The sequence below is a fragment of the Rhizophagus irregularis genome, chromosome 5 (genome assembly GCF_026210795.1).
Source record: "Rhizophagus irregularis chromosome 5, complete sequence".
Taxonomy (NCBI): domain Eukaryota; kingdom Fungi; phylum Glomeromycota; class Glomeromycetes; order Glomerales; family Glomeraceae; genus Rhizophagus; species Rhizophagus irregularis.
Genome location: NC_089433.1, coordinates 2,181,038 through 2,204,245, shown reverse-complemented (window position 1 = coordinate 2,204,245; position 23,208 = coordinate 2,181,038). Strand labels below are relative to the sequence as shown.

The window sequence follows — 23,208 nt, the reverse complement described above, 5'->3', positions numbered from 1 at the left end:
CTTTATCCATCCTGCATGTATGCACAGTTATAAAGAATTCAAACAAAAATATTTAAGGATAATCTCTTATCTCGTCCAATTGTTACGGAAACACAGAAACGTGCGCTTCTAACAACTAAACCATATATCCATTATCGAATAATTATGATCTAACCTTAGATTAAAAACTGGGAACATTTTTGTCAGACCACCGATTAATAATTAGATTTTATGAACTGCAAATTTAATTCTTTGAGTGACATAGTAGCCTGTGAAACCTATTATCAAATAGAAGAAAATTTTACCACACCACATTCCTATCAATGGAAAGAATGTTCGTGTTACCAAATTTATGGCGAACTGACTAGTAAAATTATTCTAAAGATTTTCATTTTTTTTTACCAATCGAAAATTTTTCATATCAAAATATCATAGCAACAAAGCCATTTTCCGGATCTCTTGTCTATTCCCATTTATGGTTTCATTTAGATAATCTCAAGAAACCTTTCATATGGCAATTTTTGATTTTAGAGATTTCAAAAAAAAAAATTTTTTTTGTTATTTAAAGGACATTTTCAAATAAGCAACATAATAATAATAATAAATTATAATTTGTGATAACAGATAATCTATTTTAAAATCGCATGCATGAGAGACCTTCTTTATAATCGTAATAAAAATTTTTACCTATAGTTAATTATTATAAATTGATCTTATTTTAAATTTTAGCAATCAGGCAACGCAAGTCAAATATGTCAAAAATATTTCCTAACGAAATTATAGAATTTAAGTTATAATATTATAAGTAATAGCTGTAAGAAATCGAAATTATAAAACAGATATTACAGTATAGTGTAACCATCCGCGAAACACAGTATCACGATTTTTCAATATTGTTAAGCTTGTGCGACAAATTGTCATGGTGCGACGTGACATGGCAGTTGTTATGGCAGTTGTTTTACATTATTATAATTTATAATTTATATTTGTACGTGTGGCTAATTGTTAAGTACGTAAAAAAAAAAAAAAAAAACAGGTGAATGTATATAATGTATATAAAATTGTATTTCGGAGTGAAACGTGATACAGTACGTGATGCCCGAGACTTTTGTACTACATTTTATTTTCATTCATTGTTTTTAGTTTAGGGGATGATTTTTAAATTTCATGATTTCGTGTAAAATCAGTGAAAATGGCGATGATAACTTTATTAATATATTGAAAATATTTTGCCATATCTGGAATATACTAGTAATATATAACGTCCATGATATCATATCTGAAGTCATCCAAACTGTTAATAATTTAAACGGTTTATTTATTTATTTTAAGATAAGACTGTGGAATATGTAAATATTTGTTTGTTAAATAAAAATATTTCGCAATTATTTTTTAAATAAAGGCGTACACCTATTAATTCATCTTTTTTAAGAGCATTCATACAACTTAATCTTATATTAATAAAAATCTATATTCATAAAGAGGATTCTTAAATAATTATGCTTAATATTATTTAAATGAACTATAATGTTAATGTTAATACATAACAAACATAACATAATGATATATCTTTTTAATTTCATAATATGATGTTTCCTATCTCAGTATATGAATCTATTATAAAATTAATATTCATCCTGTGGTCTGAATTTATAAGAAAATTTATTAACAACCTTGAATTACGAGGTGCCAATGAAGTTGGATGAGCATAACTGAAAAACAATATTTATTATTTTATATAAGTTAAATCATTATAGCATGTAAAATCGTCACAATCCTTTTGATATGAAAACTTACTTTTGAGGAATAGGTGGAAAAGGTCTTCTTATGGCTTTAAAATAAGAGATACACTATTTTATTATTAAACGTTAATCAAATAACAATAATACATATTTACATTTATTTATCAAAATTTCACTTACTATTTGCTCTCACAAGATGACGGTATCTATAATATTTAAAATTAAAAATAAGATAAATATAAATATAAATATACAGCAGGAATTTTTTTTAAAATCAATTTTTTCCGATATTTTCCGATATTCCGATTTTTTAATAAAAATGATATGAACCTTTTCCTACACTGATGCGCGTTCCTTGACCCAAGCAGAGATGAAATTTGTTGCCAACTTCCAACCGCACCAAACTGATTAACCAATATAACAAGTCTTCTTTCTTCCTAATAAATTTAATAGAATAATAATTAGAAATGAATAAATTAAAATAAAAATAAAAAAATACATCAATTTTTAAATAAAAAATATATATATATACATCGAGAGTCCAGGGACCTTTACGTAATGTGCGGGTAATTTGCATTTTTAAATGCAAGAAGTACGTAAATTTTAAAATTATAATGAATGACTTTCCCGATCAAGAAATTCAATAAAGAAGAAAGTTCAAATTTTCTTCTTAAAAAAAAAACCTGAATCTGTATAAAATTCAAATTTTCTTTTTAAAAAAAAAATCTGAACATGAAATAAAATTCTTAAAAAAAAAAAAAATTTACGCTTAAAAAATCGAATTTTTTTTAAAAAAATAATTCATAAAATTCATCATTAAATATCAAAAAAAAAAATATTCTGTCCGACTGTCCGTAATTATAGTAACACAAAGAACATATAACAATATTCAATTGAACTTTATCTTATAACTGGAGTTTAAACGAAATGAATATTTATAACTTAAAAAAGACAGCCTAGAAAGAATAGAAAGAAAATTATTATCCATCGAATTTGGCAAGTTAATAATGAGTCAATTTTTGGGGGATAATTTATGTATTGATAAATTAAACACTGTAACAAAAATATCCAAAAACATGGGATTATTAATTAGTAATTTAACCTTACTCAATGACTTAATAAACTTTATTTCTGATTGTAGAATAGTCGATTTCATAATAAATTCTCTCCCTTTTCTGTGTTTGAAACCGTGTCAAAAAAATTGACATTTTTGTTCAGCCAAAATACTAAATAAATTCGACAGTTACATAATACACAAAATTCATTTATCCTTTTTGATGTAGCAAATTTGTATACTTGTCATACATTAATTATTATTATTATTATTCTGATTATCTTTGTAAATAATGAATGACCTCTTATATTTAACAAATTAACAAACATCATCTTTCGTTATAATTATTACAAATAAACAACAATTTTTTTTAAATATAAACAGTGTATAGATTTTCATCAAAAGCAAATAATAAAAAAAAATGTTTGTAAAAATTTTTACATCTTGTCTTTTATAACTTTACATTTTTTTTTTTCTTTAAAATTTACGGGTAATATAAAAACATATTCTCGAGAATTAATGCTTCAAAAATTTTCTTATTTAACTTACGTGCATTTTAATAATTATGTTCGCGATTTCCGTAAAGTGCCCCTATTTTATACATTATGTACATTCATCACAAACTAAGCCTAGTATACTTATATGGTCATTATTTTATTAAATTAACTGAACTTATTTTCTAGATTCATTCCCGTGCACGGTAAATAATAACAATAATTAACCAAAAACAATGATCCAATATTCCGTTACAAGTTAAATTATTATTTTTTTTTTTTTGTGTATCATGCAGTTATTAATGAAATTCACAAATCGGCAGCCATTCAAAATATATTCCTTAATTCAAAAAAAAAGGGTTCATTCATGTGAATTATATCTGGGATCGTTGTTATTGCTGTAAATCTTTCCCCAAAGTTATGTTTTGTTTAATAAATATTTTGACACATGAGTTACATCTTTTCACATCAGATTCAAAAATATTGTTACACGGCAATAAAAGATGTGTGACGCGTTTAAATTAATGAGAAGTTTTGAAACGTAATAAAATGTGCACCGATTAGGTTTGAATAATTAATTAGGATGCAGTCTTATGTAATTATAAAAACACTGGAAAAGTTCTTTTGTTTTAATATTTTATGTGGTCTTTAATGCTATTTATTAAACCTAAAATCTAAAGTCAAATTTCATCCCTCTTGCTGTTTCGTCCGGAACATCTATATATAATAATTCTTCTATGCGTATAACTTATACTTTTTGTAAATTACATCAAGTATATTACACTATCAATGCGCTGATCATTTTGATTATGTCAGCTGTATGCCGAATTTTTGCCGAATGTTTCAGCTGATCTACGTAACACTATATTGTCATAGGATTGTATTAAGTAAGTTCTACTCATGAATTGACGGTTTTATTTTTGATCAAATGAATTGAAATCAAGAAATTAATATTTAAAAATTTTAAATACACAATGATAATATCTGTCATAAAATGAAAATTTTCGGACAATTTAATAATATCAAGTAAACAGAAATTTATTATGCGATAAAATATAAATCAATATAAATCGTTATACGGTTTTATTTGAAAATTAATATTCTACATGAAAATATAAAATAAATATACGTCCCATCTGAAAATGTACTACTGATAGATATTTAAAGGTGTACGTTATGTTATTGGTTTATTTTGATTTGTTGATTACTCATATTTTTGATTAAGGTCTTTTTCACTCTTGTTTGAATCAATTATTCTCAGATTTACAAGACTATACTCAGTATACTGTAATTATATTATATATATAATATGTAGCATGTATTATTAAAGTTCTTTCTTGTATCTTTTATAATTTTCAATAAATTAAGTTTGCAGGATTCTATTATAAAAGAGATATATTTTGCTTTCTCTTTTTGTGCTAATAATTAATATTAAATTATGTTATCATAGAAAATTAAAGAATTACATTAAATATAATATCTATAATATCTCACTTGAAATAAGATTTTCTCTCTCTCTCTCACAAAAAAATTTTTTTTTTTAAGAATATATTTTCTTTTAAAAAAAAATATAATTTTTTTTCTTTCGAAATTTTTTTTTAATTGTTAGAAATATATTAAATAGGAATAGAATGAATAAAGAGAGAAAGAATAAAATAATGGTTTAAAATTTTTAAAAAATATGAATTTATATGGATACCCAATCCCATAATTTAAATTTTTCAAAATTTTTGTTACAAGTATAAATAGAAATCTAGATGAGTTTATTTCAATCCCCATAATTCATGGTTTTCTTTTAAATTAATGGAGAATCTCTTGCCAAAATCGATATCACACGTGTTCATTACTTTACCAGGGCTTCGGCACGAGTCTCCTTTCGAGGATTGAAGTTTTGGTATTACACGGGTGACCAGTTTTTATCAATATTAGCGGGTTGGGAGTGAAGTGAAAAGAAAAAAAAATTATGCTTTCTGTATCTTAATATTAAATAGTAATGGGTAAAGAAATAGAAAAGCTTCTAGGAAGTCTCAAGACGTAAATATAAGCTTTATTTGGAATCAATTCCATCGATGATCCTTATCCTTTACAATTCGAACTCTTGATGCGCACGAGTCGTTCAACATCTGGGCAATTGGTACTTGTACCAGTTCCTTTCGAGGTCCTTGTCCAGATGTTTTGTATTGGGTTCTATTTACTAGCGGGTTGGGAGTGAAGTGAAAAAGACTTTTAATCATTTTTTGTGAGAACTCAAAATTTACACTTGTCACTATCGGGGCAGGAAATTCAGTCATTTCAGAGTATCCATCTGTAACGGTTGGTAAGTCATTATGTACACCAATCGAGAGAATGATTAAATCAGTCAGTAAGATAGTGCGATAATAATATAATAATCGCTCTACAGAAGTTGGGTGGTGCCAAATATTGCGATAATGATATAATATTCGCTCTACAGAAGTTGAGTGGTTTTATCTTGAATATTTTTTTCTAATTTAATTGGAGATTTAGTCGGTATTATGTTGTTTCACACGATCACGTAATTAATTATTTTTTAGAAGAGGTAGGATGACTGCTCAGGATCGTTTAATTTTGTAGTTAAAAAGAAATTTTAAACTTTTATAATTTTATTGATTAGTTGATTAAGTATATATAGGTCTCGCGTCTGATCAGATGATGATGTGTTGCAGTGTATTAAAATTATTATTATTTATAAATCCTAAATTATATTTAAAAAGATTAAAATATATAATATTCGGATTATAAGTAAAAAAAAGTATAGAGGATAATAAATTTTTTATGCATGGACAATAAAATAATTTAGAATGATTTGAAAGGTTATATAAATGCATGGCTTATAATTTATATGCATTTTTACTGATATGTAGATAAGATAATTAACAAGAAAGTTTTTTTTTAAAAAATCATCTTTCATCTTTAGAACATATAAATAAAATGTCAAGTATATAAAGTTGATAAAATAATAGAACTATTACTTTTTTTCTTTTATAAGAAAGTTTTCTTTTTTTATAAATTCTGAGATACGATATAATATAATAATGTCATGAAAAGGTTCGAATATAATGTGGCTTAACAATAATCACGTGAAAAATATTAAATATCCAATCAACTACATCAAAATATTTAAAAAAAAAACTTTATTATTAATATTGTTAGTTATCGTTATTGATTAATTTCCGATTAAATACGTCAAAATATTTACAGAAAAAAAAAACTTATTATTAAAATTAATCAATAATGTAACAAAAAAAATTATATAATAACAGCATGTAAATATAGTTTAACAATGCCATGCATATGATGATTATTAAGTTTAATTTTGACCCTTTTAATATATATTATGCAGAGTTTTAAGATTTAACCATTTAACCATTTATCCGATCTATCCAATTATATTACGAACTTAAGATAGCCAAATTTTACTATCTTTTTTTTTTATTTCAATCAAAGAACCCCATCTAATTAATTAAAGCCATACCAAGCAAAAGATTTGTTAAATAACATTATGGCGTTAGAAAGGGGAAAGGAGAGTTTCTAATTTACAAAATGAACAGTCACATGATTTTACAATATAATACTTTTGAAGGATATACAAAGAATAAATACAAATTAAATTAATTTCATGATGAAGTAAATGTCGAAATAATTTGGATCTATTATTCCACGCTCAAAATATAATTTATATTCATTCTATGATCCTGAGATGTATTTAGAATATGATTCAGATCCATTCTATAATCGCGAGTCGGGATGATATTTCTGTAATCAAGGTTATTATGAAGTGAGTGATATTATAATTTAGATCATACTAATTATTACGATCTTTCTAAATTAATAATTAGTTTACGTCCAAGATCCTGATCCCATTGAACCAGCAAATTTTTATTTTAAAAAAATGAAAGAATTATGACCTAACAATACTGCCATCGTTGTTGACAACATTGTGTTTCTTTAATATTACCACTATCACCACAAAAAAAAAATAAAAAAAAACTTACCGTCGAGCTAATAGTTGAATTCCTTGGAAAAATCCTCGAAAAGATACTAGATTATGCCTTTGACGAAATCTTCGGTTAACTCTTCTACGAAATATTCTTCGATACCTTTCTATATCTGTAAAATGATTATATATGAATAGGTCATTAATATAAAAGAAATCATTATTAAAAATATTTTACCAAAGATATAATTACTTACTGTCAAGAGCTAAAAGTCTAAGATACCTAATAAATTGGTAAAAAAAAAAAAAAAGAATAAAACTTCAATAACAACAACAGCGATACCAGCAATCACCACCACCTTTCGTTATTCACTAAAAATATATAATTTTATGTACATACCTCCTCCTGCATTGTAAAGCACTTCTTCCCAGTACAATAGATATTCGTGCCCAATTTATACCAATAAAATCTACTAGAAAAATAAGATTGGTATCCTCCTAGATATATTTTTTTTTACGAAAAATTTTAAAATTTAGTTAAACAAACGGGAAAAATTATTATAAAATACAAGTACATACTCTGTCGTTCCAAGGCTGGCGTGGAAATTGTCGAAATTGTCGGTTCTGTTGATTAGTGTTCATGTAAATATACAAAAGAAAAAAAACAATACAGTTTAAGACCGTAAATTTTTTCTCTTATACAAGAATAAATGGTTATGAAAGTTTCAGATGAGGAATATATTATATACGTGATAATTTCTTATGAAAAATAAAATTGCCGGCTTTTCATTATTCTTATTTGTCAATAAATTCTACCGGTGAAAAAAAAAATTATGTGTAGAAGAGGGAAAAAGAGGAAAGATGATAGTAACACAACTCAGGGTTCTTAAGTTCTTAACAGCTCTCATATTACTTTGTTATTTCCTATTTTATTTTTATCGCACTCGAACATGTGTTTGTTGTTTCAATTTCCAGTATATCTAATTACAGATAATCGCATCTGTGATACATTGACCCCCCTTTTCTCTTTTAAGCAATAGCAAACTTGTAAAGCAGCCAAAAATACCCATAGCACGCAATAGCGTATAACTTTAAATATCAAAACAGATAATAAGTCTATTGAATTATTTCATTTCTTAGAAGTTATAACAACCTTTTTGCACTTCACGTGTGACAATGTCACGTTTTTTTACCATAGAACTTTACGTATGTTGTATGCATGACAGCATTTAAATAGAGTCAAGATCTTTTTTATTCGAAGGATGGTGTTTAGTGATGGTTTTAGTTATGATAAACACAGAGAAATAGAAATTAATGTAAAAATAATCTTACCCATAATTATAAATAACCAACACTCCTCTGAAATCCAAACCTTATCAGTATTATGTTAAAATAAAAGCTTTACATTCTTCATTTTCAAATTTGTAACATCAAAAGAGTAATGTTTCAACATTAATAATTTCGTAAATTATAATATTTAAATGATTCTTATTAAAATTCCAGATAATATTTTCTGGGAACTAAATATTGAAATGCTGGTTTTTTCGAGTTTGGATTATAATTCGGTACAATAACAAATGATTCTATAATACTTTCTCCCTCCCCAAAATTCTTTAACTTTTTTCTCAAGAAAAAGTAACATATTGGAAATCTAATAATTAATTATCATTTTTTTTTAAAAAAATTGGAACTATTAATGTAAAAAAAAAAAAATCTCTTAAAATAATATACTTACTCATCAATTATTCTTGTCTATCTCTATTAGTTTTATCATAAAATAATTAAAAGCGTTAACCAATCAATCGTAAATCCAAAGCTTTACATTCTTTTCCATTTTAAGTATCGCAAGTATCGCATAAGCAAAAAAAACAATTCAAAAAGAAAAAAAATTTCAAATTTTTGTAAAATGTTAAGACAAACTCTGTCCCGTTATGCCTGTAATAAAAAATGAAAACATTAAAGTACAATATTGAAAAAATAAAAGTAATCAGACCTACGTTAGCATATACAGTATATTAAATATAAATATTATTCGACTCTACTTTCAATTTAGCAACTATCAATGATATTCATACAATATTACTACTAATATAATGCAAACTATAGCATTTAGTAACAAATAAATGATTAATTGTTAAAAAAAAAACATTTATTATAATATCATATTTAAATTTTTGATAAAATTATGAAAAATTACAGAATTTCCGTTTAATTATATTTGTTTAATGATTCCAAAAAATAATTGTCTATCTAATTCGTGCTACGTGAGTCAACTGCAAGCATTAACTAAGTAAACGTTAATTGGGTATTGAAAAAAAAAAGAAATATTTGAAATTGTAAATATTATGTAGGTAACTTGCGGATCACGAATTAGAATCATCATTAAGGATGTAGCTCCATTCCATAATTGGATTTCGATGCCTATGATTAGATATATTTACTGGAGGAATTGTTAAAATATTGTCAGCAGCGGCAACAACATTATTTCTGAAATTAAATAAAATTTAATTTAGATAATAGTTGGATTGTGATATATCAACCATTAATAAAAGCAATGGAGTCAACTCTCTATAAGTGCACCAAGGACCATAAAGTTTATATAAGACATTTAACATAGTAGACGCATTTATATAGAGGGTACTGTACATTATGGTATAGTGAAATTTGAAAATACTCACTGTCGGATATTACGCATATGACGAATACAACGACTATGATTACGATGACGGTAATTTTGGACTCCTAAAAAAATAGATAAATAAAATAAAAAATAAAAATTTATATTTTAATAAAAAGATACTAGATCATAAACTAGTACTATTTTTTATAATTGTACTACTGTGTAAGCACATACCTAAAATTTCATTATATCTGGAAAAAAAAGAAATAATATAATATAATGAATAAAAGTTAAGTCAAATTAATTTTTGTTGTAATAAATAAAACCATACTTTTTCACGCATTCGATAAATGTTCTTCCAACTTCTTGTTCGATTAGTTTCCTTTGATGACGACCATGTTTACTCATAGAAGTAATGAGATTTCCAATTTCCTAAATAAAGTTTAAAAGGTTACAATTAATCAAAGTTTTAAGGAAAGTTAATTTTTAAATACGTACAAAATTGTTCCACGGTCCTCTTTTGTATGTAGTCATTTTGTTTTTATAAATCAAAAGAAAAAAATTTTTTTTGAACTAAAAATTTGAAGGAGAAGATAGTTTGAAACAAAAGAGAATAAACAAACAAAAAAAAAAACTAGAATCGGATGATATTTTTTAAACTAAACCTTAAATGTTACGACTGCGGGCAGTATGACTTGAAACGAATTTAATGGAAACGGAAGAAATTTATAAATATCACATGGAAAAATACACGTGATATTAAATTCTTTAATATTTTCGAAGGACCATATAACGCTCTACTTCAAAAAACGTGATTTTCGTTATTTTTGTCATTTTCGTTATAGTTGTTTGCTTGTTTGCATGTCTCGATGAAATTTTCTATTTGTTTGTTTGTTTTTAATAATTTTATATATATTTATATGAATCATAAACATCTGAAGGAATTTGTAGAGTTTAAGAGTACTAAAAGTGTGTGAGATGTAGCAAATTTCAAAAAAAAAGGACGAAAAATCTTGAGGCTTATAGGTTTATATATAATATATTGAGCTTTTTATTTTCTATTAATATTTACAAATTAATTTTTATTAAAATATTATGGATCACAAAGATTATCTTGTTTCACACAGACACAATTTTTAATTTTTTGATATTATCCTATGCTTTTACACAAAAAATTCGTTGTCGTACTGAAACGACAGCATTGAAAATTACTCTTTAAATTAATGAATCAAAATATCAAAATAGCTTCATTCAAAAAGGGTTGCACATAGATATTTATAATTTTTATACAATTAGATAATAATTAGATTAATTAGCCAATCTCCGTAGAATAAATAGTATAAGTAGATTTATAACGTTTCACCACTAAAACTAAAGTGGTTGCATCTGATTCTTTTTTTCCATAAAATCAGGAATGTACTTTTTTTTCGCGTCAGGATCTGCTTGATATAAAGTATATACTAACGGTGATCTCACCTTTTTTAGTAATTTACAATTTTAAAATAATTTTATAAATTAGGAAATTTTTTTATATTTACATGTTTGTGAATAAAATAATTCACCATTAGTTATCTAAAATTAAATAAAAATTTATGACACTAAAAAAAAAATGACATCAGTTTGGGAATATATAAAAGAAAAAAAACAATTCTTGAAACAACGCCTAATAGTAAAAATAGAACTATAATTTTAAAAAGGTAAGGTTATAATTTGTCAATTAACGATTTTTTAAAAATATAAAAAATTGTAACTCGGGAACTTATATTAAATAAAAACTTACATAGAGAACATAAAGAATAAAATTAATTCATTATATATCTCAAATCCATTTTTTGGTTTCGATTTATTGGTCTAGAATTAGATGGAACCACAATCACGGGAGTGGTTGGAGGAATCGCATTATTATTATTAACGTTATTTCTGAAATTAAATAATATCTAAATTTAGTATAAATAGTAAGCTGCGATAAATCATAAATCACATGATCTTCCAATGTCCAATAATTCAATCGGCGACCAACAGTACGTCTTTGGTGCCATTTGGATATTAAAAAAAACTTACTGAAAACGATTTTTTTGTGTAACTGTTAAAATGAACAAATTTAACTGTTAAATATTTTGAAATACCATACTTCCGTGCCCACTATGAATTATACTTACTACTTGATTTTGAAAGTTCGACATACTTTATTTTGCAATCATGTGCAGTCCTTGTTTGAAGTTTTGATGAGATTAATATCCAGTCATTGACATATTCATTAACTAATTCATGAAGTAACATTTCTTCCTATATAAATCATAAAAAAAATATTATAATAAATAAAAAAAGTATAGTAAAAGAGAAAAACAGAGATATTACATATATGAGCCATGGCCTCTTTCTTTGTATAGAGGGTTTGTGTTGATGCTGTTGATTCATCATATAAGTAAAAAACCAACCAAATAAAAAAAAATGGTTTCAAGCAAAATAGAACAAATTTTTAAAAAAAGAAAAATTTTTTTTTTTTTTGAAGTTGGCATTTGGAATTGACTTTTAAATAACCACTTGGGTTATCATATAATCTAAATAATCAGGAATTTTTGGCTAAACATAGAAATAATTTGGTCAATACAATCCTCTTAGCGCCGGCGCCATACCTTTAATTATGTATGATAAGTGATAACAGTGCTTATAACTTTATAAATTATAAGCTATTCTCTTGTAACTTCCAAAACGGGCAACTACAAGGTCAAAGAATTTATGTGGTTTCATTCATTCAATAAGATTACATATTTAGTGATAATCTCCTCTTTCTTATATATATAAATTAGGAAAATACAGAGTTTGAGATTTTTTTTTTTTTCCTTCTATCGCAAAAGATTCGGGACGTTTATATAATTTTAAGGTTTTCCGTTTGTTTTTTAACCTGTGTAATGTTAATCATTTGTTGTTTGGCATAGAACGTCCAATCGTTTATACAAATAAAAAAACAAATTGAATAAAAAGGAAGAAATGAATGAATAAACAGCGATACATTCAATTTATTTATGTAACGTACGGGTTATATTGAGTTATATTGTTAAGCCATTTACATGTTCATCGACCGAGTTTAAAAATTAAAAAATTATTTTATTTATGTAGTGCTTCCATGTGCAATTAGCACATGTTATTTTATCTATATTCGTTATAAAAATTAAATAAAATAAAATTATAAATATTTAAATGTTTCAAATTGTAAATTCGTAGAAGCTTCCCAACTTCTTCCGGCTGACTTTTAATTTCAATTATTTTAGTAAATAATACAGATAATTGTAATAAATAATTATGTTGTATAAATAATGTTTGTAAAATAACAATTAAACTACTGGTATATTTTCATTTAATAAAGGTATTTTATTTATTTTTGTATTTTGATTTTGTAAATTTATCTATCAATTTAAATATATTTAATTCATTTAATTCTCATATATAGATGAATTTGCGCTACTCCTGTAAATTTTGTGAGAAACAATTCATGTGCTCGTAGAGCACAACTATATCATGAGCTTTGTTTAACAAATATTTTTAGGGTTACGGGACATTTCGCCGAAAAATAACAGCATTATGAATAACTCAGGCCAGAGATTATTTTTCAGCGAATTGTCTCGATACCTATTTTTAGTATTTATTTTTATTATATTAATTGTGTTGTATATAGCATTGAATCTCAATCCTAATAAAAAATATCCTACTCTGTGAAAAGATCACAACCACTCCTTTATTCTTGTAGATATTGCAGAATCTATAATAATACTAGCGATAAAGTTTTTTTTTTCAGATTTGCGTTAAGATCAATCAATATAATATTGTGGTATTTTTTTTTTTCCAGATTTGCATTAAGATCAATCAATATAATATTGTGGTATTCCTTCAATACTCTATCGCAAGTTTTGGTTGTCGGGATTTTCGTTTATCATCATGTAGTAGACTTTAATATAGTGATGATATTTCTACCATAATAGTTCTAAACTTATTCGCAAAGTCTTCTTACGTCCAGCTTTCGAATCTAAATAAGAAAGTACACCACAAACGTTTGAATGCGCAAGTCCTAAATCTGAGATTCTTTCATTATAGAAATTTTTCGTAACTCGAAGATATTTCACCATGCAAGAAGGTTCATAATTACTTGCGATGTTCCCCAAAATTGAATGTTCTGCATAGTTTAAATCATCATAAATCCTTTGATTGTGACGCTGTATATTTGAAAAACAATAATGATCAAGAATATTCATTACATATTTTTAATCTAAATAAACATAAATAGTTATTTCAAATAATAAACATCATGAATAAAATTATTTATTTCTTTTTTAAAAAAAAATTCTTTTAAAAAATTACCTCATTAATAAAAAAATCCCTGCTTATGTTGTTCCCGTCACTGAATTGTTGAGAAGCGTATAATCTTTCGTTATGTCATAACGACAACAATGTATAATTAATGGTTAAGAACATTCATGATATACTCCTTTTTTTTTAAAAAAAAAAACAGTTAAAAAATGAAAAAAGTAATTATAAATAATTTTTTTTGAAAAAAATTTTTTTTTACCTCATTAACATGTAAAATTCCTGTCATATTACAGTTTTTAATTTTGTTTCTTTAGCACAACTATAATAGGATCAATATATGATGTATTCTATTAAATTTTCCATTTATTCTAATCTTTATTCTAGTAATCATGATTCCAATGTATTGTTTGGTTTACTTATTAAAAACGGAATTTTTTCCAGTAACAATAAAAAAATATTGTAACAATACACTTCCTTCAAATTTTGCTTTCAAATATTGGCGAAGGGTACCACTCCCAGCATATTCCATCAACCAAATAAAAAAACCATAAAACCATCATCATCATCAATAGGTTTACGGTAATACCTTTGAAATCTATTGTAAAGAAAAAAAAGATGATAATTATGTTAAAAATACTTCAAAAGAATAATTTAAAAAAGTAACCTTAGATTATAAACGCTTATCGTTCTCACTTTTTTTCCATTTAATCAATAGTCTTATAACACGCAATGTTCAATATTCGGTTTTCTTTTCATACCTTTTAAATGTCTTCTCAATCTCCTTTTGAGTTTGTTTTTTAAGACATATTTTTGAAACAATTAACCCATTTGATAAAAATATGATATATTTTCAAATACAAAATGCTTGAATGTTTTGTAATTATGAGTAAAAAAAAGTAAAAAAAAAAAGGTTTAAATTGCTAATACTTGTTTTCGTGTTACACAGACTGACTGACAATAGTATTTGTCACGTGATCCAGCGATCACATAAGTTTCAAATTTTAATATTTTGATTCGAGTATTATTATTAGGTCTTTACAAATCAAATGATATAAATGATTATAGATGTTTAAATACAATTATGTTGTAAAAAAAAAAAAATTTTTTTAAAGAAAAAAAAACAGAAAAATACATTTTCGTTTAAAGAGCGAGAACCAGAAAATACGAATCCAAGATAATCAAGAAAATTGTTATTTTGTTCAAATCATAAAAATCATAAAATCATGTGACTTGTTCGTTGAACTTATTTTATAATTCAAATACAGTTACTTTAAAAAAATCGGGAAACAATAGTCTAAATCTAATCTTTACTTTTATGATTTAACCAATAAAATTGATATGTCCAATTTTGGTTTTTTACTCATCTATTTATCTCATTGTAGTTCATTGTTGAGCAATTAAGGGAAAGTATACCACTAAAAAAAATTTTTTTTTAATTAAAAAATCAACAGACTAAATAAGTTAGCGACGGAATAATTTTTTCTTTTTGGTATTTGTATTTCAAAGTAACACAAGATGCTAAGCGATAGATTTTTTCAAATGTCATTTAACGCCTCAAAATAAAGTGAGGCGGTTTTAAAGCCTAATAATACATCTTTTATTTGGTTGTGCAACTCGAATTTCATGATCCATTGTTATAAAGCATCATTATATCATAATAACAGTAAATAAATACCATACAAAAAAAATATTTATTACATTCTGATTTTTAATATTAAGTAACTTTCTATTTTAGTTAATTTAGAAATTTCGAGAAAATACACTGTTTCAAATATATATAGTATACAGTATATATACTGTATATATGTACTGTATATTATACCGAAGTCGTGGTTCAAGTCCAAAATTTCGGTATATAGTTCGAAAGATTAACGAAAATCACATGATAAATCTACGTTATGTTTTGTTTTCGTAAATCATTTAACATGGGAACTTTAGATTATCAATAATGATCTCCGTTACTTCGAAATTTATAGTATTGAAATGGTTTCTAAAAAATCTTCGGTTAATCCTAAATTCGGTACATCATGTATTCGTTATTATACTGTATTATCATTATACTCAATATATTTTGGAAATGAACAAGTCGCACTGACAAATGGTAGTTTATAGACGATGTTTTAGGTAATATTAAACATTTGATTTTTTTTTTCGTGAACATTAATTTTATCTAGAAGTTTTATTTTACCAAATTTCTATTGTAAGAACATCGGATTGTAAAAAAAAAAAAACTTTTTTAAAATAATGTCAGGTACAGGTAGAACGTAAAAATAAACTTGAATAAAGAATCGATAAAATTAATTATAGGGTACAGGGTTTAGATTTCTAGCCATGATTTAAGGAATTGTTTAAAATAAAATTCAGATTCATTCTAGGATCTTGCGAAGAATTTAAAATATGATTTAAATTCATCCTAGAATCTCGGAAAATATTTAAAACATGACTTAAATTCATTCTCGGATCTCGTGAATCATGAGAGGAATTAGAAGTACTTAGATCACGAGAAGTATTCAAAATATGACTTAGATCCATTCTTGGATCACGAGATATGGTGTTATTCCTGTAATCAAAATAAAGAAATAAAGATCAGTTTCATATTACAAGTTAACAGTATTACGATGCATGATTTGTTATCAAAGATTATGATATCCTCTCATATGAAAAAATTAGGAAGGAAACATACGTTTCTACCTTTATGGGAAGAATCATAAATTTTGAAAACGTAGAAATTGATCCATCTATTTTTGATGGAAGGATGGAAGGATGAAAGGATGGAAGGTTTGAAGGATGGAAGGTTTGAAGGTTTGAGGGTTCAACTTCATCGATTCACTTCTTTTATTAGAAATAATTTTACATAAAGAACTTACTGCTGAGCTAAAAGAATTCCATGGAGGAGTCTTTCAAGAGCTATTGGTCGAAGTCCTTGAGAAACTCTCTGATTAACTCTTCTACGAATCCTTCGAGCACTCCCTATACCAATGGAATAAAAAAAATAAATATATTAATAAATCTGTTCAGAGAGATCATTTCAATAAAATACTAATCAAGTACAAATTTTAAAAGAGTTGTGCTTACCACTATCTTGATTTATAATTTCATAATACCTAAAATTTCATATGCAAAAGAGCGAAGATGAATTTCATGTGTCAAAATAGAATTTTATCGTATATCGCTACACACAGTACTCGATCAGTAAATAGTACCTGGGTATTATATGCTGCGTCATACGAGAAAAAATATTTACATACCTCCTCCTACACTGAAAAACACTTCTATTAAGTAGACGAGAAATTCGCCTCCAATTACTCAAATTACGGCCCAATAGAATGACCAACAGGATAAGGAGAATTTCCTCCTATAAATGAATAAATATATGGTCATGTAAATTGATCATGATCAAATTTTTGAATCAATTTAATATTTTAATAAATATATTTACAATGTAAGTCCATTGATGTCGGTAAAACTGAGGCATATTGAAAAGAAAAATAAAATAAAATAAATAAATAAGTAAACAGTTTTCGTTTCGTTTTTTAGTATTTATTGAAAGTTAGATAAGAACAAACCGATTTTGTTTTTTTTTTAAAAAAAAAAGCTATTTATAAAAACAAACCTTTTAAAGTGCACTCTGCAATGAATTTATCTAACTGTTTTTATCGTATTTTCATTGTTATTTATTTAATAAGTAGTTTATAACGTTTAAAATAAAATTACTTTCTTAAATTCAACTAAAAAGCATAGTTTGCAAACAAAAGGTTATCCCGAAAACGAAATATTAAAACGTTAAAAAGGGTCCAGAGTTTACATAACTAAGAAATTACTTAATCTGACAATTTGATCCGAGTAGATCCGATCCATACGAAAAAATGTTGGAAAAATATGTAACACATACGACAAGTGATCGATGTCATTTGACAACTTTTTGTTATATGCATTAAGTCAAATGACCCGCATTCAATTACAAAGTTTAAAAAAGTTTATATTAAAAATTAATTTCAAAGGATTTATGAGTGAATGAATAGAATATTAATTACGATATTTTGTTCGTATGATACATTTTGTGTGTGATCTAGTAATCCAGTATGGGGTCATACATTACTTTATAAAAATCTCAAAGAAACTGAGAAAGGTTTTCTTGTGTATTTTCTTTTATTAATTCAAAATGTAAATCTTTTGATGATTGGTATTTGTTTGTATTACTAAAACAGTTGAAAGAACCGCCGCGTTATGAAAATAGTATTATTCCCAATATAATAAGTTAGTATACATTGTGATTACGATTTTTTTTTCCACGCCACTTACTGCGTTACTGGTGAAAAACTCGTTTCATACCTGTAAATAATAAATAAATGTTTGTTTATTAAAAATTTTGTTTACTAACGTAATTACATAAAAACCTAATATTATCTGACAAAGTATTGTACTAATTATGTATGAAATTAAAAATTCAAGTTTTGAGGATTTTTTTTTTAAAAAAAAAATTGAACTACAATCTCGTTGAAAGTATATGAAATTAGTGACCAATTATTAATACCATGTTCTAATATTTCTTTCTAGTTCCTATACAGGTTTAAAACCGAATAAACATTATGTATTAAATGTTACATTTCGTTGTCGAAGTGGTGTGAATGAAAAAAAGGATTTTCAATATTAACGGTTGTTTTAAAAAAAGTTTGTACCCATTTACAATGATACAATACGTTAATCGTAAATATCTTCTTTTTTTTAATAATGGATTAGAAATGGAAATATTTTAAAAAGGCAAATACTTATCCAAAAAAGGCAGCTCAAGTAAAAAAAAATTTCCAACTTTGATTCTATCTCTAACGGGTAATTTATTTATACCAATTAAGGAAAAGTGTTTTTTTAATCAAAAAGAAGAAAATTTTGGAAGTTTATTGAGGTAACCCATAAACGGTAAGGATAGTAAGGATCCAATTATCTAGTTTCATATTTATAGATTACATAGATGGGAGATCATCTAATCCCATCACGTAAAAAAGAAAGTCCATAAACAATATTCGTAGAAAAAAAAAACAAATAAATGATGTAACATTAAAAAATTAAAATATCCATTTTTTAAACCAACGGATAAAAAAAATGTAAATGGAGAATATAATTGTTCCATTTTTTAAAGGAACACAACTAATAACGGAAATTAAGAATTTATTGCAGTGCATTTTATTTCTGCAAACAGAAAAATAATATAAATAAACTGAATTTCATGAATTCCCAATACAAAGCTTGATGGTAATTTGCATTGGTTATTGTCCGAATATATGTATGCTAACAATGTGATCTACAAATTTTAATTCGTATAGGTATATGCACCGCTGGTTTTTTGACATCCTAAAATTTAGGGTACATATACTAATGTACTGTACATGTGTATAACTGGTTTTTTTGTATAATAGTAAAAAATCAGTCGATTTATTATTATCAAATAAAAAAAAAAAATATTAAATAAATAAAAAAAAAATATCAAATATGTATATAAATATTTATTAATAAAAAAAAAATTTGGATGTAAAAAAAAAAAATTATTTACAATGTTACACAGACTGGTGCAAGAATGTAAAACATATCAATTATATTACAATCGAATACCAGATAGTAAAAAAAAAACCTAAAAATTGTTCATATCTGAAATTAGAATATCAAAATATTTAAAAAAAAAACTCCCATACTGTATGTATCTAAGACGACACTATATATATGTGTGTGTGTATATATAAACATTCCCTTGAATATTAAAATTGGTTGGTAAATGTGTAAGAGTATGGTTGACCTCAATGTTAAAAAGAAATAAGAGGAAACCTCCCTCCCTTTCTTTTAATAAAGATAAAAAGGAAACAGTGAAATAAATATGTGATTTTCGTTGGGTTTAAAGGTTAGCCTTATTAGGGACGAGTATTAAATTAAGAAAGAAGATTCATTATTGACATTTTTCCTGACTTTTTCGGTGATGAAGGTGCGGTTGTAGAAGAGAGCTCGCTTTGGCTCATGATATTAGCAACTGTAGCAAGAAAGTTCAATTTTCCATTCTCTGTAGGAGTGTAATTTATCATTTCTATGATATAAAAATAAATAAATAAAATTAAATGAATATTTGTAAATAAATAAATAAATAAATACATATATATTTTAAAAAGAAAGCTGGTTGTATTACCTGCAGATGGAGGGGGAGATGGAAGTTGAGAGGAGGACATTTGAGTAGTAAAAAATTGATGTTTGTCATATTCTTGTTCGTTTTCGACTACGGTTGTTGCGCTACTATTAGACATTATGCTTCTTATACTACTATGTCTTGATAGATTGGTAGTGGAGTAATTACTTTCGGCAATCATAGCCTTAGTAGAATAACTACCCTCTTCAGCAACCACAGTTCTAGCACTATCACTCCTCTTCAAATTAGATTCACTATAATAACTATAATCTTGTTCCTGAAGATATTCGTTATTATAATAATTATAATTATTATTATGATTATGATTATGATTATGATTAATATTAGTAGTAGTATTAATAGTGTTAAAAGTATTAGTAATATTAGTTGTATTATTAGCTACGGTAGATTTGGTTGTAGTTGTAGATGTAATTGGATTATGATTAAAATTATTAATGGTAAAAGGAGTAATATTGGCTGAAGTACTAAGTCTTCTATTTGCGGGATTTTTCTTTTTTAGTCTATTATTATAAAAATTCTTGATCATAAGTGGTGTTGCGTTAGGAATTTTCTTTGCAATCCTGGCCCACTTAAATTTATGTTTAGAACATTCATCTTCAATTATTTTAATCTCTTCATCACTAAATTTCCTCTTTTTAACTAAAGAGAGAAAATGTTTATTGTTTTAACATACGAACATAAAATAAAATAACAAAAAAAAAAAAAAAAAAAAAAAAATTTCAAGTACTCACTCCTGGGATTTAAATGATTAACCCATCTCTCGCGAATCTGCTTGGAATCTCTAGTACCTTTAAAATGTTGTTCCAAGACAGACCAATCAATATCTTCCCCATCAACGCTATATTCATCTACGAGACGGATTAATAACCTATCCTCCTGAACATTTAAATTGATGAAATTTAAGCATAAGATGAATGATACCAACCATGAATAATTATTTATACAACCGCAGTAATTAATAATGAGAAACTTACGTCAAGAATCCATCTTCCTTTACGATTTCCTACCATATTATATTAATAAAATGTTTACAACGGTTATAAAGAAAGAAAAAGAGTGACAGTATGAGGATGATAATATTGTACGATAAACCACTAGCTATATATTGGTAGCAGTAGAATAAGTAAAATATTAAATTATAGTGCAAGAGAAGTATAATAGTTCTCACAGAGAAACAACGATATATCTCACTTCTTCTTACACTAATAATATTTAAAGAATGTTGACAATTTAAATAGTACTTAAAAAGGTTGACAAAAAAAAGAAAAATTCAAAAAAAAAAAAAAATTTCGAGTTACATAAGGTTATTACATTGAAGGAAACAGGGCATATTTATATTTCATTTTTTCATTATCCCGCCAAAAAAACCAGCGTAATACGGGCAAGAACTTTAGAAGTTTACTAAAGTTAGAAATTGGATGAATGAAGATTTTCTGTATACATACTTTATTTAGTATAGGCTTATAATCCGGGACAGTTTAAAATTTACTCCGTTACATTTTTTTTGGTTGCACGAAACTAAATATTTATGATCACGTTAAATTACTATTATTATTACAATGATATAATAGATATAATATATTATACTAAAATTGGCAACCCATTCATTTACATTCAACTTGGATTACCCCCCTAGTATTATAGAAATTAGAATGTTGTATGCATACAGTGTATATAATATATAATCTTTTGAGTTGCCAGGATAAGTTTAACCTTTGAAGCTTGATCAAAAAAAGTAATACTTTAAAAGAGAGAAATTTTTTTTTTTGTAACATCAAAGACCAATTGTAGTTAACTCAAATTTTTGAGTCGGAAACACTATTACTATTTGTGCAAACCTAAGAAATGTATAGAACTTCGTGTCACAAGTATTATATCAACGAATAAGAATCTTGTTCAATGACAATAAAAAAAAAACGCCAGAAGTTACATTGCACAATAATTATATGAATATTTTTTTTTTTTCGAACTTTTATATTAAAATGTTTTTGTAAGGTTTTCTTCATAATTGTTACTATTTTCGGCTAATTCCATAATATTATACCAAGTAATACGAAACGCAAAAAACATAATGAAAAAACGACACAAAAAAAAAAGATTTAATAGTGATATTTTCCCAAGAACGGTTATACCGTACATGATATTGAGTTTTGGGCGTAAGCAATTATTACTATAAATAACTAAAGTTTATGAAATATGTTAAATTTAGTTAGCACAAGCTGCGGAAGATTCGATTGGTTGACATAAAAAAAAAATTGGCGTTTTCATTTTTTTTTTAAAATATAAAATCGGAAAATTAATAACTAAAAGATTCCATAGAGGTCGTGCGCAAAAAAAGGTCAAAAACATAAGATGACAATATCTAGGTTATTCTTGTTATCATAGCTTATGCATAATGTAATTCACATTTTATTAATAATAATAGCTTACGATGTTGCGTTTTTGGTAATCTGTTTCTCTTTTTCGACCTTTCATTTTCGGTTCGAAATTTCAAATAAGATTTGCCGAATATTATGTTTGTGTAGCCTAATAGGATTCACATTTGCTTTTCCGATACCATATCATTTACGTTTACGTTACAAACATACTACCATGTGAATTACACAACATAACAAAAAACTTTTTTTTTTGTCTGCGGGAGAAGTAGATCAACTTGTTTTATAACTTGAAAGAAGTGATTTATCAGGTTTTAAACGAATAATTAGTGTCCAAATTCATTAGTGCTTTTTTTTTAAAAAAAAATAATAATAATAATAAATCATGTTATCGAACAGGAATTTACGTTTATTTAGTATTAAAAATATTCTTACTTTTTTAAATTAAATAATTTTAATATAAATATTAATACAAAATTAAGAATTTTTTTTTTAAA

The 23,208-nt window shown here is 25.6% G+C and overlaps 6 protein-coding genes across 6 annotated transcripts; all 6 read right to left on the bottom strand.

The window, feature by feature from the left end:
• Positions 1-1,558: 1,558 nt before the first annotated feature.
• OCT59_025004 (uncharacterized protein) lies at positions 1,559-2,298 on the bottom strand (the record flags this gene model as incomplete). Its single annotated transcript, XM_066135576.1, has 5 exons — positions 1,559-1,691; positions 1,777-1,810; positions 1,902-1,927; positions 2,052-2,158; positions 2,254-2,298. 5 exons carry the CDS (start codon positions 2,296-2,298, stop codon positions 1,559-1,561), a joined length of 345 nt encoding a protein of 114 aa, XP_065991810.1.
• Positions 2,299-6,940: 4,642 nt separating this feature from the next.
• Positions 6,941-7,866, bottom strand: OCT59_025003 (uncharacterized protein; the record flags this gene model as incomplete). The annotated part of the gene is made up of 5 exons (XM_025313706.2): positions 6,941-7,043; positions 7,283-7,397; positions 7,482-7,507; positions 7,625-7,722; positions 7,804-7,866. The coding sequence occupies 5 exons, from the start codon at positions 7,864-7,866 to the stop codon at positions 6,941-6,943; spliced, it is 405 nt and encodes a 134-aa protein (XP_025186645.1).
• A 1,721-nt stretch (positions 7,867-9,587) lies between these two features.
• Positions 9,588-10,378, bottom strand: OCT59_025002 (uncharacterized protein; the record flags this gene model as incomplete). The annotated part of the gene is made up of 5 exons (XM_066135565.1): positions 9,588-9,711; positions 9,903-9,966; positions 10,079-10,095; positions 10,176-10,276; positions 10,343-10,378. 5 exons carry the CDS (start codon positions 10,376-10,378, stop codon positions 9,588-9,590), a joined length of 342 nt encoding a protein of 113 aa, XP_065991809.1.
• Positions 10,379-11,646: 1,268 nt separating this feature from the next.
• OCT59_025001 (uncharacterized protein) lies at positions 11,647-12,262 on the bottom strand (the record flags this gene model as incomplete). Its single annotated transcript, XM_025313705.2, has 4 exons — positions 11,647-11,764; positions 11,906-11,927; positions 12,004-12,130; positions 12,203-12,262. 4 exons carry the CDS (start codon positions 12,260-12,262, stop codon positions 11,647-11,649), a joined length of 327 nt encoding a protein of 108 aa, XP_025186643.2.
• A 4,212-nt stretch (positions 12,263-16,474) lies between these two features.
• On the bottom strand, positions 16,475-17,624 carry OCT59_025000 (uncharacterized protein; the record flags this gene model as incomplete). The annotated part of the gene is made up of 5 exons (XM_025329345.2): positions 16,475-16,709; positions 17,017-17,119; positions 17,225-17,253; positions 17,398-17,504; positions 17,589-17,624. 5 exons carry the CDS (start codon positions 17,622-17,624, stop codon positions 16,475-16,477), a joined length of 510 nt encoding a protein of 169 aa, XP_025186641.1.
• Positions 17,625-20,067: 2,443 nt separating this feature from the next.
• Positions 20,068-21,591, bottom strand: OCT59_024999 (uncharacterized protein; the record flags this gene model as incomplete). Its single annotated transcript, XM_025313703.2, has 4 exons — positions 21,311-21,591; positions 21,068-21,212; positions 20,319-20,975; positions 20,068-20,219 (listed from the first exon to the last, which is right to left on the bottom strand). The coding sequence occupies exons 1-4, from the start codon at positions 21,344-21,346 to the stop codon at positions 20,068-20,070; spliced, it is 990 nt and encodes a 329-aa protein (XP_025186640.1). The 5' UTR covers positions 21,347-21,591.
• Positions 21,592-23,208: the final 1,617 nt, after the last annotated feature.